The sequence below is a fragment of the Callorhinus ursinus genome, unplaced genomic scaffold (assembly GCF_003265705.2).
Source record: "Callorhinus ursinus isolate GAN/ISIS: 27379988/994484 unplaced genomic scaffold, GSC_fseal_2.0 scaffold80, whole genome shotgun sequence".
NCBI lineage: Eukaryota > Metazoa > Chordata > Mammalia > Carnivora > Otariidae > Callorhinus > Callorhinus ursinus.
This window is the reverse complement of record NW_027397142.1, coordinates 695,625-712,057: the sequence shown is the minus strand read 5'-3', so window position 1 is coordinate 712,057 and position 16,433 is coordinate 695,625. Positions and strand designations below refer to the sequence as shown.

The 16,433-nt window shown below is 47.3% G+C and overlaps 1 protein-coding gene across 10 annotated transcripts in view; it reads left to right on the top strand.

Annotated features, from left to right (window-relative positions):
• PRKAG2 (protein kinase AMP-activated non-catalytic subunit gamma 2) overlaps positions 1 to 10,944 on the top strand; it is a 255,248-nt gene extending 244,304 nt beyond the window's left edge. For all 10 annotated transcript variants that reach the window (XM_073887557.1, XM_025862118.2, XM_025862116.2 and 7 more), the window contains 5 exons: positions 985 to 1,150; positions 1,498 to 1,535; positions 2,700 to 2,846; positions 6,281 to 6,374; positions 10,671 to 10,944. In XM_073887557.1, the coding sequence (XP_073743658.1) occupies positions 985 to 1,150; positions 1,498 to 1,535; positions 2,700 to 2,846; positions 6,281 to 6,374; positions 10,671 to 10,702 (477 nt within the window). In that variant the 3' untranslated portion in view covers positions 10,703 to 10,944. The remainder of the gene's footprint in view (positions 1 to 984; positions 1,151 to 1,497; positions 1,536 to 2,699; positions 2,847 to 6,280; positions 6,375 to 10,670) is intronic.
• The last annotated feature ends 5,489 nt before the right edge of the window (positions 10,945 to 16,433 follow it).

Sequence of the window (16,433 nt, the reverse complement as noted above, 5' to 3'; positions counted from 1 at the left end):
TTTTAAATAAATTTCAGACCCTGATTTTTACTGAATTGAGATCATCTTCTGAGAAAAAGTGGCCTTACCCGTGGAGACATTTGACAGTTAGCCTAAGCGTACAATATAGAACAGGGGTTAACCTGCATCAAGATGGGCTAGATGACCTAATAGGTCTTTCTTTTTTTCTCTAAATTTCTAGGATTCTCATGATTTGAATATTGATGAACTCTTTGACTTGAACATTTTGTTTCTTCTAATTGTTCATCTTTTCCTGATAATTATAAGGTACACCAGGAGGACGGAATCAACTATACCCTTTATACAAGGTGGATTTTTGAAACCATAGACCTTATTTTGTTAGTCAAACGTGACCCTAGACTTCTCTCTTCTGACTTCTCCCTCCTCCTCTAAAACAGCCGATGAAAAGAAAAGTGAACTTTTAAAGGTTCTTTTAATTCTGTTCAGTTGGCTTGTTCTTTGCTCCTAGTAATCACAAGTTAGAGTCCTCCAGAGGAGAGTTCAGGATGTAGGGTGGGATGGGGTGAGGACTAGCTTAGCCGCAACTCAGACCATTCCCATCAAACACTCTGTGTTTGGAAATGTGTGGGTTCTTCGTAAATAATGCTGACAGGGCCAGGAATTTAACATAAATAACTAAGAATAAAGGATTCTTGGGTGGCTATGGGTCTTAATTTCCAGAGACCTCTTGTTCCCTCTTCCATCCACGTTTTCAGTGAGTGAAGGGAAAGGGAACCTTATGATCTGTGTGTTCTGCAGTATTTTACTGAGTAGTTAAATATAAGCTTAGAATAGAAACCAGTTTGAACAAAAACTACAATTCTTATACGTAACATTTCCATGTTAATTCAGACAGCCAGGCAGATTGGTAGAGAACACTAACTTTAATTTGTTATACATAAGTTTTTCGTCCAAGTGTGGACATGTGAACATTAAAAAGGTCTGTTTGGGCTCTAGAGCATTTGTATTTATCTTCCTGTTTAGATGTCTGATATGCCAAAGCCTGCCTTCATGAAGCAGAACCTGGATGCCCTTGGAATTGGGACCTATCACAACATCGCCTTCATCCACCCGGACACTCCCATCATCAAAGCCTTGAACGTCTTTGTAGAGAGACGAGTGTCGGCCTTGCCTGTGGTGGATGAGTCAGGTCTGTGGGTTGATCATACCAGGGCCTCGGAGACCACACTTTGTCCCCTGGGGGCAAACTTATGTTAAATAGTCAATGGATCAGATCCGGTGGGTGGCGGGCAGGGGTTGGGGATGAAAATTTAGATAAGGCAGATCAAGTCAGCACCAAGGAGCCCTCGAGTTAATGAGAATTCTGACTGGCTTATTTTCACATCTTCCATTAACATGTGATTTAATGTTTGTTTAAAGTTAGACAAGTTTGTTACTTAGCAATACTTTATTGCTAGTAAGTATCTGGTTAAGATAGATTTTAAATGTTATTTTTTGTTTCTAGGACATTTTTCTAACATCTGTTTTCATTTTTAGGAAAAGTTGTAGATATTTATTCCAAATTTGATGTAATTGTAAGTATTTTTAATTTTGTCACACCTGTCATCTAGAATGCATTTAAAACGAACTCACTTACTTGTTTGCGGTTTTCCCTAATTTAATAGCTTTTGTGGATGTGTGGATCAGAGGATTCCGTAGACTGCCCATAGTCACTGTACTTAATGTTCACTGGCTTAGCAGTGAATATGTTAGTATTTTATAGTTGTCTTTTCAGTATATGGATAGTTTATCCAGCACTACAGCATGTGTAAATATTTTAAATGGTCCTATTGCCATGCACAAGACATTGTTCATTCTGCCAGCCGGCAGGTGCTTAGCGTGCACACGAATTGGTGGATCCCTTGCTAGGGATCCTGTTGTTTGCTGATGAGAACAACAGCAGAAAGCATTCAGGAGAATGATTGCAAGTCCTATTTTTTAATCCCCGGTATAAATCTACTAGCGGTAGTACTACATGTTTCCTCTGGCTGCTTTCTTTTCCCCATTTTAAATGCACTTCCTTAGGGTTTTATGGCATTTCTAAGAAAGTGAACTGAAACTCTAGTAGCCCCAAATGTGCTCATCTTTTTTGGCCCTAATGTTGATCGCAGTGTTAAATACTTCACAACCAGCTGTCTCAAACCCTTTTGTTTCATTTATTCTGGTTAACGATAACAGACACCCAAAAACAGGCCAATTGGAATTTGGTTGAGCAGGACCGTCTAAGGTTAAAGCCCCATGGGTCTGTGGGGCCTGTCTGGCCTGCTCTTCCTCCACAGCTGCTCGATCCCAGGGCTCCCTCAGCGCCTTCCCAGCGGAAACCTGGCTCCCCGGGCAAGGGCTCACAGGGAGGGCCCGTTGTGGAGGGCACCCTGGGGCACTTCTCACCCCTTCTTACAAATGTTAGTCCATCTCTCCAAAGACTTTATTCACATGGGCTCTAGAGCCTCACAGGGTAAGAATGGGGGGATTCTTCTGTAGGACACGCCGATGCTATGTCACAAGGGTGCTCCACGACAAAGGTATACCTTGTAAGCTTTAGTTATTATTGATGATGAAATAATGCTAACTGCATGTGATAACCTGGCACGGTGATGAACAGGAATATTTTTAAAAATCAGGTCACTTGAAACTTACTAATTTTGGTTATGAATGTGAATTGAAATGAAAGGATATAATTCATTGTTACTTTATTACAGAACCTTGCTGCTGAAAAAACCTACAATAACCTAGATATCACAGTGACCCAGGCCCTTCAGCACCGCTCTCAGTATTTCGAGGGTGTCGTGAAGTGCAGTAAGCTGGAAATCCTGGAGACCATCGTGGACAGAATAGTGCGGGCTGAGGTGAGGCAGCAGGGCCACTCCTCCCTCCGCACCCCTGCCCCAGCCATGCTGCCCCAAGTACTCACTGACCGGGGTGCCGCGGTGGGGGGATCGTGAATCGCAGGAACGGCCAGGGAAGCAGAGGCTGGTTCCGTCGGATATCCCACTTTCCCTCTCCAGAACCTCGCGTGTTGCCTGACGCGTAGCTGATCTGGAAATGTTTATTGAATTGAATTGATAAGTCCTGATACCATAGTTGAATCAAACTGGTAAAGAGACTTCCATGGCTTAAAAAATACATAATTAAGAAAACATGTCCCAAGAGCTTTGAGTTCCATTAGGGTATTTATGAATTTGAAGTTAAAAATGTGTGATTATATAGTTTTGTTTTTTGGGGTTTTTTTTAAGATTTTATTTATTCATAAGAGAGAGAGAGAGAGGCAGAGGGAGAGACAGGCTCCCTGCTGAGCAGGGAGCCCAATGCAGGACTTGATCCCAGGACCCTGGGATCATGACCTGAGCCGAAGGCAGACGCTCAACCAACTGAGCCACCCAGGCTCCCATGATTATATAGTTTTAACAAAGTGAAGGATAAATCAAAATTATCTTTTGATCTTTTTAAGTTAATGTTCTCTCTTGCCTGATTTGGATAATAGTAGGCAGTCTGATAACATCACTTCCTGACCCTCAGCACTCATGCGCCCTCATACTTTACTGCGTGTAGGATTTTTGGGTGCACTAAAATAAAAGATGAGCGAGACCACTGGGTAACGCATCTAACTCAGTATACCCACTCCCCAGATCATTCCTTTCCTTTCTTATTAGCCAGGGATAGGAATGGTCTCCCATTTATCCCTCTCTAGGACTGAAGGATGCAGCAGTGTTCTTTCTGGAACAGTCCCTGAGTAGGCAGAATCCATTCATAATGCTATGTCCGCTCTGGTACTTTTTACTGTAAATATGAGAATGCAGTCCAAGAAGAAAAGTCCCTGATAATTTTTTAGGCTAACAGGTGTTCTTAACATTACATATGAAGTAGAGGTCGCATCAGAAGACGACCTCCCTTGCTGGAGCCGTCAGATAGAAACACAGCTCTATTTTCATCATTGGGTACTGAAGACTTCCACCTTGCCCTGTGCTCACCTGAGGGGAGGCCCCACCCCCCATTACCACTACTGTGGCTTTTGAAATATATTTGACTAGCATCTCAGTATGAACTCTTTAACTTTTTCTACTTGAATTTAATATCCATCAGTCTTGTTTTCCAAAGAGTTTTCATTGACTTAGGAATACATCTTAACTTTTAATAAGGTCCTTAGAATTACATGCCTTTTGAAGATCATAGGTAATGATCCTGTTTATAAAGACAATGGACGTCCATATGATAGAGCCCCTCATAAGAGTGAAAAATGTTCTAGAAGAGTATTTGGTTGATATGAAAAAAAAAAAACATTAGCAATGTATTCCTAAGAGAAAAAGCCAATTACTGTATATAGTATGATTTCAATCATTTATATGCATATATATGTGCAAAAGAGAGGCCAGAAGGACCCACAGCACAGTACTAACTGGCTGTTCCCGGGTGGTGGGGTTCTGGCTAATGTGGAGAACACTAGGAGCGCAGTGCTCCTCTGAGCTCTCTCGCTGGAGCATGCATCCCTCAGGTAGAAGAAAAAAGGTAACTGGCTTGTCCTTTCAGTTCATCTGGCAAGCAACAGATATTTCTTTGTAATAGGAAATGGGTCATTGAGGAAAATAAAGATGTCATTCAATACTTTTCTCATTATGCATCTTGACTTTTTTCCCCGTTAAAATAATTTATTGGGGCGCCTGGGTGGCTCAGTCGTTAAGCGTCTGCCTTCGGCTCAGGTCATGGTCCCAGGGTCCTGGGATCGAGCCCCGCATCGGGCTCCCTGCTCAGCGGGAAGCCTGCTTCTCCCTCTCCTCCCCGCTCAGTGTTCTCACTCACTGTCTCTGTCTCTCACTCTCAAATAAATAAAATCTTAAAAAAATAATAAATCAATTTTTTAAAAAATTAAATAATTTCTTTAACCCAGTGACTTCTTACTGGGGGACCAAGGCCAATTTTACCTTAAATACAGTTGTTGGAGAAAGGGCAAACAGTATCAGCAATGATTTGGTTTATTTATATGACATAAATACCACAGCAGCTTTTTGATACCCAGGAATATTCACTAGTTTAGACTCAGCAGCAAATGACAAGAAAATGTTTTTGGTGGTCAGTTCTGCCTGGTGGAATTAATTCTCTGGGTGAGATGGCCTCTCCTTGACCTTCAGTAGTTCTAAAGAGAGTTATTTAATTAGCATTATTGATCGTTAACAAAATGTGTCTCATAGACTAGAAACCGTTCTCTGATCCTAGATATAAGCTGTTATTTTAATTTATAAATAATTGTATTGCAGAATTATTGAAGACCCTACAGTTTTTTTAGAGAAATTTTTCAAGTTTAAGTAATCTCTGCACCCAACGTGGGGCTCAAACTCAGGACCCGGAGATCAAGGGTTGTATGCTCTTCTGACTGAGCCAGCCAGACTCCCCTAGAGAAACTTAAAAGTCATGTCATGAGAAAGAACAAAGTCATTTTTTTTTTAAACCCGAAGCAAGCTAAGATGTGAAAAGCATCCCCAACACAGTATCAGAGACAAATCTAAAAATAGAATTTCCTTCCATCTCCTTCCTGTGCCCCCCACAGTATGTGTGTGGGGGGGGTGGGTAACTGTTCCAGAGGGAGAAGAAGAGGATCGTCTCCAGGGTAACCAGCAGGTGTGTGGCTGCCTCAGGCCTAAGTGCTAAAGCTTGGAAGTCAGAGACGCTCAGAGAAACTTGATGCCTGCTCACTCCTTTCCTGTGTTAAGGATGCTTTGTCAGAGTAATACCTCAAAACACTGGCCATTCGCTTATAAAAGACTTGAGTAGAACATGAGATGTGAATGTACTCTATTTACTTTATTATAGCTCATTTATCCTCTGAACCATATGAACATATTAATTATGAACTTCGTGGAGAAAAGACTATAAGACAATGAACCGTGACCTATTCTGTTCCAGCGCTCATTTGGACGTCTTTCCCGTGTAAATCAGTAGCGGATAGTTACTTGAAACTGAAATACTACTTTAAAAATGTAAAAACTTATGCTTAAGAGAGTATTATGACTACATCGTACTTCATGTTTTGGGTTGTATCATTCATATGTTAATACTCTAAAATCTAAGAACAGTGGGACATAGCTGGCAAATTTTTCCTACAAGTAGTTAAAGTCAGCATTGCATTTTAACTTTAGAGCCTAAGACCTTTCATGGTTCTGGACATGGTTTCTGTCTCTTATTTGTGGGATGTATTCCTTGTATAGTATATGAAAGACATATTTGCTAATACCCATTGTAGGCAGAACCTTCTGTAAACTGACAGGGGAGCCACTTGTCTCGTTTGCAGGTGCATCGGCTGGTGGTCGTGAATGAAGCAGATAGCATCGTGGGTATTATCTCCCTGTCGGACATCCTGCAAGCGCTGATCCTCACGCCCGCAGGTATGCGTGCCGCCCGCCGGCCCTTCCCTTAGCGCACAGGCCGATCGGGGAGCGGGGCGGGTGCCTCCAGCACCCACGCCTCTGGAAACCACGTGCATTTTCTGTGTGGTGTTTCTTTGTAGTTTTACTGCTCTAGTTGGGTGAGAGAGAAAAGGTTATAGAAAGTATTCTTAGCATCCTATCCACGACCACAGTGCCTGAATAATTGAGGATTCATTGCCAGATTCATAACCTTTTCCATTTAAAAGCAAAGATCTCTTCAGTTTTGCTTTATTTTTAGGACTATTTCCTGGAAAACATAGGTGGGAAATGCATTGGGTTCTAACTATTGAAACCATTATCTACCCTTAAAAAAAAAAAAAAAAAACTTGTGTTTTGAGTATATGAAACAGAAGACCTAAACACAAACTTTTTTCCATTAATAGTGTATTGGAAATTACACCAACGAGCAAACAGCGCTGGTGGCTAACCTCATCCTCTGCCAGATCAACTCTGAGCAAGCACTCACGCCGCAGTCAGGGAGCGTGCACGGAGATGGGGAGGGGCCTCCAAGAAAAGAGGGGTTGGTGTCTGCTGTGTGCCATGTTTCACAGCGAGGGGTGGGCTGAAGGGTCTGAAAATCACCAGGCCTCTTTCTCCTCCCTGCTTCTCCCCTTCCCGCCCCCATGAAGTACAAACAGTCCAGCCTGGGGCCGGACTAAGCTGTGCCAAGACAGGCCAAGACCGCAGACTGAGTCACTTCTGAGAGTCTGAAGTGTGCCATATACTCGAGTACTGATTTTCAGAGTTCAGAAACCAAACTAGCCAAGTCTAGGTTTCAGTTGGTTTATAACCTAAAGATGCCCATCTGAAAGGAATCCGTGGCACCAGTGAGAAACAGCCCATCCACGACGTGAGAGCAGCAACACCTGGGGGCCGTCCACGGGCTCAGAAACTCTGGACAGTCATTTTCAATTTCAGCTCTTAGGGAACCTGAAACTCACGATAATCTTCATAATCATGAAATAGTGATAAAATGACTAAATGAATGTGAGACTGTTGACAGCATTATTTGTAATAACCCAAAACTGGAAATAACCCAAACACCTAGCAGAAGCGGCAGATTGCATGACGTTCGTTCTGTGGAATGCCCCACACAGAACTGACCATGAACACACACTGCTGTATTCGACCTCACACACGTGACATCGAGCAGAGGAGCAAGACCAGTCCAGGGAGTGTGATGAAGCTAACCTACAACTTACACAGCTCCCTCATGTGCAGTGGGAAAAGGCCTCCTCAAGAGCAGACTCCTCCTTGCAGGCACATAGCTTGGCACCTTCAGAAAAAGGCACCCCTTTCCCGGGCAGTGGGCCTGGGCCAATGCACACATGTGCCCAACAGCATCAGGGTGAATTTCAGCCCTCCTCTGTCCTGTGGCCAAGATTCTTTGTGCATTACAAACTCAAGAGCAAACAAGTCAAGTGCTTTATCGTCTTTATGCCTAGTGTCACAGGCCATAAGAATGAGAATGTTGCCTGGGGCTCCTGGCTGGCTCCGTCACTAGAGCATCTGACTCCTGATCTGGAGGCTGTGAGTTCAAGCCCCAGATTGGTATAGAGATTACTTTAAAATAATTTTTTGAAAAGTTTAAAATGAGAATATTGGGCCGGATGAGTTTACATTTCCATCCACATTTGAGATTTTAAAAAATTCTAAGTCCCTAATACTGCTCTGTGGGGAGGAACCCTGTTTCACAGCCAGAATTTGAAATGTGCGTTACCATAGAAATAATGTTCTAAAGATAGTAGTTGAATTAGAATTCTCTACAATGTAGTGTGTGGAACACTGTTTGGGAAGACGCTCCGTGTTCCTAATTAACTGGATGACAAGTGAACATTTGGAGCAGAACTCTCCTGGAACACAGGGCCGGCCTGCCTCGGATCAGCAGCCCTTGAGACGCTCACACCGTGAGGGACGGTGCTGTGTAAGCATCAGATGAGTGCAGCCCGATGTGCCTGATCCCCCGCATGCCCTCACAGCTGCCTGAGTGTGGGCAAGCTGCTCAGCTCATGTAGCCTCTGCCCAGTCAGCTGTAGAGCAAGCCGCCCAACACAGGCGGGCATCCCTCCAAAGACTCTCTGAATTGAAACCAAAACCATGCACGAATTGGTTTGTGCACGACGAGGCACTGTACCCAGGAGCCGTGCCGTCGGGTGGGTGTTCACGGACTAGTCAGTAAGAGGCAGTTTTAGAAAGCATCCACTGTTACACAAATAAAAGGTACCAGAGGTCATTCTTTTCAACAGCTGACAGTCCTCCACTGAGGACACCGATTCGCTGTAATAACAGTTTAGCAGCAGCTAAAGTAAAACTTAAGACAGTCCAAAGGAACTACGTATATGCGCCACACACCACCGGTGAGTACCTAATCTGAAAGCAGGAGCGTACTACAACTCGTTAGCCCCTTGTTTTATAGGTTGTTAATCTCTTCCAAAAGTCTTGTGCCTGAAGCTAAAATAGAAGCCACTGTGATGAGAAAAATGGTAGCGCTCCCACCGGCCCATTTGGAAACAGCCAGATAGGTGTTCCGTGCAAATATCCATAAACGTTCTAACGCTTTTTTTAAGTGTGTACAGGCGCACTTCAGAGATAACTGGGTTCGGTTCCAGACCACTGCAATAAAGCGAATATCGCGATAAAGTGGGTCCAAGGAATTTTAAAACGACCACGTGCAGGCCTCGGTTGGACGAGCCCTCCCTGCGAACATGCTGCCCGGCCCCCGGAGCGGTCAGCGGGTCGGTCTTCCCGCGGGTGGAGGGTGTGGGCGCCGCCGCCGGCCGCTGAGCCCTCCGGGTGCTGGGCGCTGGAGGCTGCTTCAGACCACCGTGCGGTTCGCCGCTCCGACGGCTCGCCCGTCACGCGCGCTTTCTCCGCGGCGGCCGCGGCCGCCCGGGGGCCCTTCACCCCCCAGGACAGCTGCCTTCGGAATGGGAGTCGGTCCTCTGCGGCCCCGCCGCCGCCTCCTCAGCCGAGCTGCTGTCCTGTGCTGGCTCCTTCTTCGTCTCCCCCCGCCCCGGGGAGGGGACTCGGGGAACCCCGTGCTTTGCTCGTCCCGGAGCAGCACCTGCTCGGCCGGGCCCGTTTGCTCCTGAGCTTGCGGCACGTCGGTCCCCGCTTCAGGCCGCGCTCCCCGTTCTGCTCTCCCGCTGCCGCTGTGTCGTCCCGGTTCTAGAGCACAGGCGGAGCCGACGCAGCCTCGTTCTTCCGCCCCCGACGGGTTTCAGGACGGTCCCTGAGCGCCGGCTTCAACTTCAGGTCACCGGCCGCGTTAGCCCCGCACCAGAGGGCGGCCTGTCCTTCGGGGCTTGGCAGCCGGGCGCTGCCTTCTCCTCTCCTACTTTGGCTGCTGCTGAACTGTGTCAGGGACTGGGAGGCTCGAGGAGAGGAAGCGGGATCGGGGAAAAAGGCTGGTCAGTGGAGCAGTCAGCAGGCACACATTTATTAAGCTGCCGTCTTATATGTGTGTGGTTCGTGGTGCCAACAATTACAACAGTAACATCAGACATCACTGAGGGGCCCCTGGGTGGCTCAGCTGGTTAAGCTCAGGTCATGATCTCCTGGGTCATGGGATGAAGTCCTGCATTGGGCTCAACGCTCAGCAGGGAGTTTGCTTGAAAGATTCTCTCCCTCTGCCCGTCCCCCACATCTTTCTCTCTCTCAAATCTTTTAGAAAAAGATCACTGATCGCAGATCACCATGACAGGTAAAATAATGAAAAGCTTTGAAACACAGAATTCCCAGAATGTGACAGACAGAACAAGTGCTGTTTGGCAGACGGCAGCAGTAGACTGGCTTGATGCAGGGTTGCTGCAAACCTTCAGTTTGTAAGAACAGACTCCTCTGCAACACGCAGTAAAGCAAAGCACAAGGAAGGAGGTTCGCCTGTGTGACAGCAATACTGTGCACCTTCACTAAAACACATGCGTTCCTTCTTTTAAAAATTCTAGCAGTTCTACTGCTAGAACGCTTTTTTTTTTTTCAAACTGAATCTTGCATATTTCAACTTCTGACATGGTAACAGATTCGAAGTGGGCTGCTGTGACTGCAGGTGGGGGTGAGGCGCTTGGAGCCACCTGCTCGTCTCCTGTCCCCGCCTCGCGACATCTAGAACATTCTCCCAAGGCACTTCAGAATATGGGTGAAGACCACCAAGCCAGGGGGTGGGGTGGACCACTGCTCCTATGTGTAGGACAGGCCCAGCTGCGGCGTATTTTTCTCTTGCTTTGAGACTTTCATTTCTCCATCTACCAACAGGTGCCAAACAGAAGGAGGCGGAAGCAGAATGACCACTGTGAGTGGAGAAGCCCTTGGAGGAGAACCTGAACAGAGATTCTGGGGTCACGCTTTGCCTCATGAACACTGACCGTGACAGAAGACAGTCGAATGGCTAAGAATGTATATCAGGGTTTAGTGATGGGTTATTTTTTCCAGTGATATTGAAACTGAGCATAAGAAACAGTTTATGTGTTTGAAGATTCAGGCTTGCATTAAAAGACTATTTTCAGACCTTTGTCTGAACGATTTCAAATGCTGTATGTTAAAGTGCACTGTGTCCTGAAATTTTTATTACTTTTCATTTCAAAGAATTCACTGGTCTGTAACAGGTAATATGACATAAGGCGAGTGCATGGCCTCTTCAGACCTAGTGCCTTATGTCAGAACACGCGATACGTCATCACCGCGGCCCATGGCAGCTGGAACCACACGGTGCTGGGGCGTGAAAGTCTGTGGACCTTTACCAAATCAGTTTGTTTTCATTAGATTTGTTGAACAGTTGTAATTTGGATATAAATAATTACTTTATAAAACTTTAATGACAGTTTTATGTTTGTCTGTTCTGAACTATGATGTAAACAAAACTGCTCTACAACAGCTTTATTTATTTTTACTTTCATGCAATTTTTTACACATCGTGGTGGGGAAGCTTCACCGTACCCATTAATAAACCATTGGTTGGTATTTTTAAATGGCAAATTTCTCATTTAAGTTTGGATCTGGAGAGGATAGGACTTCTAAAATAGCCACTGTTAGGTTTTAAAAGCCGAAGTGTCTGAAAGCACGTGTGGAGACTGGAAACAGGCAGCGGTTATGAGGAAACAAAAGTGCCGGGAAGATGTCTATTTTTTTCTTGTGTATTGAAATGTAAAATCATGATGTTTGTATGACTGCTGATGCGACTGTTTTTGTAAATTTTATTGTGGCATATACAGTATTGTCATATGGTTGAAAAGAAACACAATGTTTCCTAATGTAAGTGCTCTGAAAATGTCGACACTGTATATATATATATATATATATATATACACACACATATATATATGAGCATAGTTTGATTTTTTTTGTTTTGGGTTTTTTTGGCAGATTGAAAAATTAAAATAAATCTTATTATCGGCCATTTTGTTAAAGAAGTTCTTTAAAATACCATGTCTTTTAGCACATATTAAAAATCCACACGCAGTTTCCCATTCAAGTATTTCTCCCCAAATGAAGAACATGAATTCTCGTATCCCTTTTTCCATCATCAGAAGAAAAACCCTTAATTACTTGATCCATAAACTTTACCTCTCTCCCTTATTAAACAGAATGTATTTAATGAAAAACTGATGGGCAGGTTGTCGTGTACCAAGCCGTGACTTTTTTCATCTCCTGAGAGGCCGAATATGAGAGCGTGTGGGTCCGTTTCCCCGTAGAAACAACTGTGGTCGTGACTCAGGTTAAGGGTAATATTTGGGAGAGAGGAAAAAAGGCACAAAGCCCCTAAGGCACAGTTTTGAGACTCAAAACCGCCTGTTTTCAGTCCACCCCCGGTCTGTGTGGCGCACACAAGTGTGCACGACTACCCCGTGCGTGGGTGAGTGCTGTGTAGATTCTGCTTCAGAAAACCGTCTGGGGCCATTTACAGAGATGAGTTCAGGCTTTCCCCCCCCACGAGGCACACTCCCACCCAGCGGCCTCCGACCCAAGGGGAGGGTGTGGCTGTGCAAGTGTGCCCCGCACTAGAGTTTGGGACACACCTGCAAGTGTGAGCCGGCGCAGCAGCCTGAGTGGACCAGCTACTTAGCAGGCGGAGGGCTGTTATCCAGGAGCTGTTTCCAGCAAGTGAAAAAAGACTGGGTTCTGGTAAGTGCCCTCTCGGTGCCCTTCTAGAAAGAAGGAAAAGTGCCACTTTAGCCAGCAGAAGGAAGGACTCTAAGGGAAAGGCCTAAGTGACCTGAGAGAATCCACCTTGGCACCGTTGCTGGATGACCCTCAGGTGTTTGCAACACCCTGCTCCCCAGGAGGCTCGAGGGGACCCCTGCGCAGCACACTCACTGCCACCGGCTGGGCCTGCCCCCTGCCCCCCGCCCGCCTCGCCGTGACCCTCGCACCGAGGAGCTCACGGCACCCAAAGGCTTCTGAATAAGTGAGTGATAAATATGAAAGAGCGTATCAACACCAACCACATCTGTTCCAGAAACGAAGGGCATCCATACCGTTTCATATTCTAAGCTCTAAGAAAAGACTTAACAGATTTACTGAACCGATGACATTTCCTAGATTCTCCTACAGAAATGCATGAGCAGACAATCCTCTTAAACCACTGGTTCTCAACCAGGGGAGATGTTGGAGCCTAGGCGACATGTAGCCAAGTGGAGACATTTTCGGTTGTCACCACTAGAGGTGGGGGGTGGGGCGTGTACTACTGGCATCTGGTGGGTAGAGGCCACAGAGGCTACAGAGGATGGTCCCCACGACACAGAGTATCCAGCCCAAGATGTCAGTAAGGAATGAGTTTAGACACTCTGCCCTAAACAAGTATAATCTTCTGGGTATTTTGGTTACATTTGTTACTTCCTTACTGAATCCATCTGTCTTTGGGGGGAAAAAACTCAGCAGGCAGCCTTTCTGGAAGGGAGACAGTCAAAATAATCCACAGGTGGATTCCAAAGGATTTCCTTCCAAAGCTCTTTCACCAAAAAGAGAATATTGCTTTGTATGGTAGCACTCTCAGGAGAAAATTCCAACCCGGAGGAAAATACTTGGAAAGTAAGTTTCACTTACATACACATAGCCTTGATTTCTTTTCTTGGACTTAGCACACTGCACGGAATTTACCTTAGACATCGACCGGAGCGAGGGCATGGTACAATTATCACCTGGCTCTCAAAGGTATTGAAGATCCTTCCTGTAGGGAGGTCGGAGAAAAGCCAGGTACCTAATTCCTTCTAGAACCTTCCGTGCTTGAAATACTGCTGACCTCCACCTCCAAGAACTCACAGATGGGAACCTGCAAGACTCGCTGAAATGCTGCTCTGACTTCAAGTATGGACTTCCCTCTCTGGAAAGCCTGCATCACAATCACCTACTCTCATTTGACACCAGAGGCTAAGGGGCACCTCCATCTGGGGGGTTGGAGATGCAGGACTGGTGTCACAGCTGCCCCCACTCGCCAGTGTCAGGAGCTTTTGGCCATCTCCCTCCCCCTGCTCCGGCAACCCAGAGACTGGTCACCACAACGGTCCCAGAAGGCAGGTAAACACCCCTCCTCCCAGCCCCAGGGAGAAAGGCATCGGACCCTCCTGCAGGGGCAGAGCCTCTCCCCGCCAGCTGAGCGCACGTGCCTGGGAACGGGTCCCTTCCCTTCCTTCATGCCTCTTCCAAGCTGTGCTGCGGAGGCCTGGGGGAAATAAGTGGCCGAAGCCACGCCCTGGGCAGCTTAGGGCCGCGGCCTCAGCTGTAAAGACCAAGGGAACCGCAAGCTGCTGCCCACGAGCCTTGGCGACCTCCTGGCCAGCAAAGACCCGAGGAGAGAGAGCAGGCCCCTGCCTGTGGCCCACGCACACCCGGCGCCCTCCTTGCTTTGGCTTCCTGGCCAACAAGGCTCCCCGAGCCATGGGGTCAGCTCCCTTCGGGCCGCGAGGCCTCCCCACGGGCTGGCCAGAGGGCCGGGGAGAGGGTCACGCTCAGGAAACCTTAACCTCTATCTACGGCCCCAGCCCCCGAACTCCTGCCCAGTCACCACCTCCTCCAAAACACCCCGCAGGTGCCTCACATGGGACTCGCTGTCCGCACACCCGAAGCAGAGATGTTGGCAACCTGCAAACCTCCTGGGAGCTTTTTAATCCTCCCTCTCTCCCCTCTCCTTCTCGCCCCTTGAAAAGACCATAAAGTGGCCGCGTTTCTGACAGCCTTCGAATGCATTCAGACTGGTAAGCCCCAAAAGCTGACCCTTCCAATTTACATTCGTCACAGCTGTTAAGTTGCATTTTTAAACCAAAACTCTCATCATCTCGGGCACCTGGGTGGCTCAGTGGTTGAGCGTCTGTCTTCGGCTCAGGTCATGATCCCAGGGTCCTGGGATAGAGCCCCTCGTCAGGTGCTCTGTTCAGTGGGGAGTCTGCTTCTCACTCTCCCTCTGCCCTTCCCCTCCCGCCCCGCCCACGGGCTCGTGCTTTCACTCTCAAATAAATGAATAAAGTCTTAAAAACAAAACAAAACTCTCATCATCTCATTTCACTGCTCAAAAACCATCATAGGCCCCACGGGAGTAGGGACCAGGCCCCCGCAGCCCTCTCCTCCCGCTGAGCCTCCCATGCACCCGCTCCCTGCCCTTCTCAAAGCACCAGGCCTTGCACACCTGCCCACCGGCCTGAGCTCGTCCCCCACCTCGCTTCCCACCTGCAGACATTCAACCGCTCTCTCTGGGGCCAAATCAAAAGCTACCTCCACCGTGGAGGCTCGCCGGACTCTCCCCAGCTCACAGACGGATACCTCCCCCCTCTGACAATGGCGAGCCACACTTCCGGAAGCCTGGTCCACCCTGCCTCCTTCCTGGATGGTGGAGGGTGCTGCTGGAGGCCCCCTGGCACCTGGGGACAGAAGATGTGCTTCTCAGTACTGCCCTGCACACCAGGAAACTGTTGTAAAACCCCTCGCCTTTCCTGACCTGGCTTTTCTCTCCGTCCAGTTACTGCGATGGACAAACATGTGTGCGCACGCATACTGCCACGTGTAAGGGTACTCCCTGAACGTGGAAGGACCTGCCACTGTTAGTAGCAGGCCTTGTCCTCACTGATGCCGCGGTCCCCCCGAGTCCCTCAAGGAAGGGAAGGGTACCCCACTCGTCTCCATACTCTTACACTGGCTCATGTCTGGGCCCGAGAGGTGCTTCCTGAATGTCCGTCCAGCGTTTGATGAGTGGTTGGTAACAGCCAGTATATCCACTAGGATCGGGGCTGGTGACAAGCTCCAAGCACATGAAGCCGTTCCCCTAAATTGCCAGGTTACCTCACAAAGGTAGAGAGGCGCCACAGAATATGGAGTGTCATCTATAAATTCCGAGGCAGCCCCCTTCTCTGCCTTATGCTTTAACGTTTGAGTTCTGAAGGCAGGCTCCTGAGGGCGTGCGCCCTGCTCCCCTTCTAACACCAAGGGCACTTCCTTCACAGAGGCGGGGATGTCGATGCCCGCAGACCCCCCACCGCCCATGAGCGGTCACAGGAGAGGGCTGCCCCAGTTGGTTGGGATAGTAGAGCATGGAACAGCACAAGGGCCAAGCTCCCTTCCCGTGGGAAGAGACTGGAGAGAAGGACAGCCACGCCTGTTCAGAGACAAAAATGAGGCTGGCTTCAGGAGCTGGGAGTGGGAAAGCCCAGAGAGACATGAGCACCAAGACAGCCCTTCACACCTCCAGAGACGCAGAGGATTTGATAAGCTCACTCCTGACCCTCTTAAAATCCAGAAGCAGCCATTCCATATTTTGAGAATTCCCATATACCATCTTTCTTTGCACCTTGTCTTCTTTTTTAACAGCTGAAACAATTTCCAGAAAATTCCAAAAAAAAAAGTGCTATTTGAGAAACAGCCCTTGGGATAATTCGTAATCAGAAGTGGCAGGTGGAAGGAGTTGGCAGGTGGAAGGTGGGGCAGGTGGATGGTCCCTGGTTGGGGGATTTCCAATAAACCAGCCTGGAATGATGTCATCCCTGTTACTTTCCAGAACCACAACAAAGAGAATAGTTGTTTAGTAGTGATGAA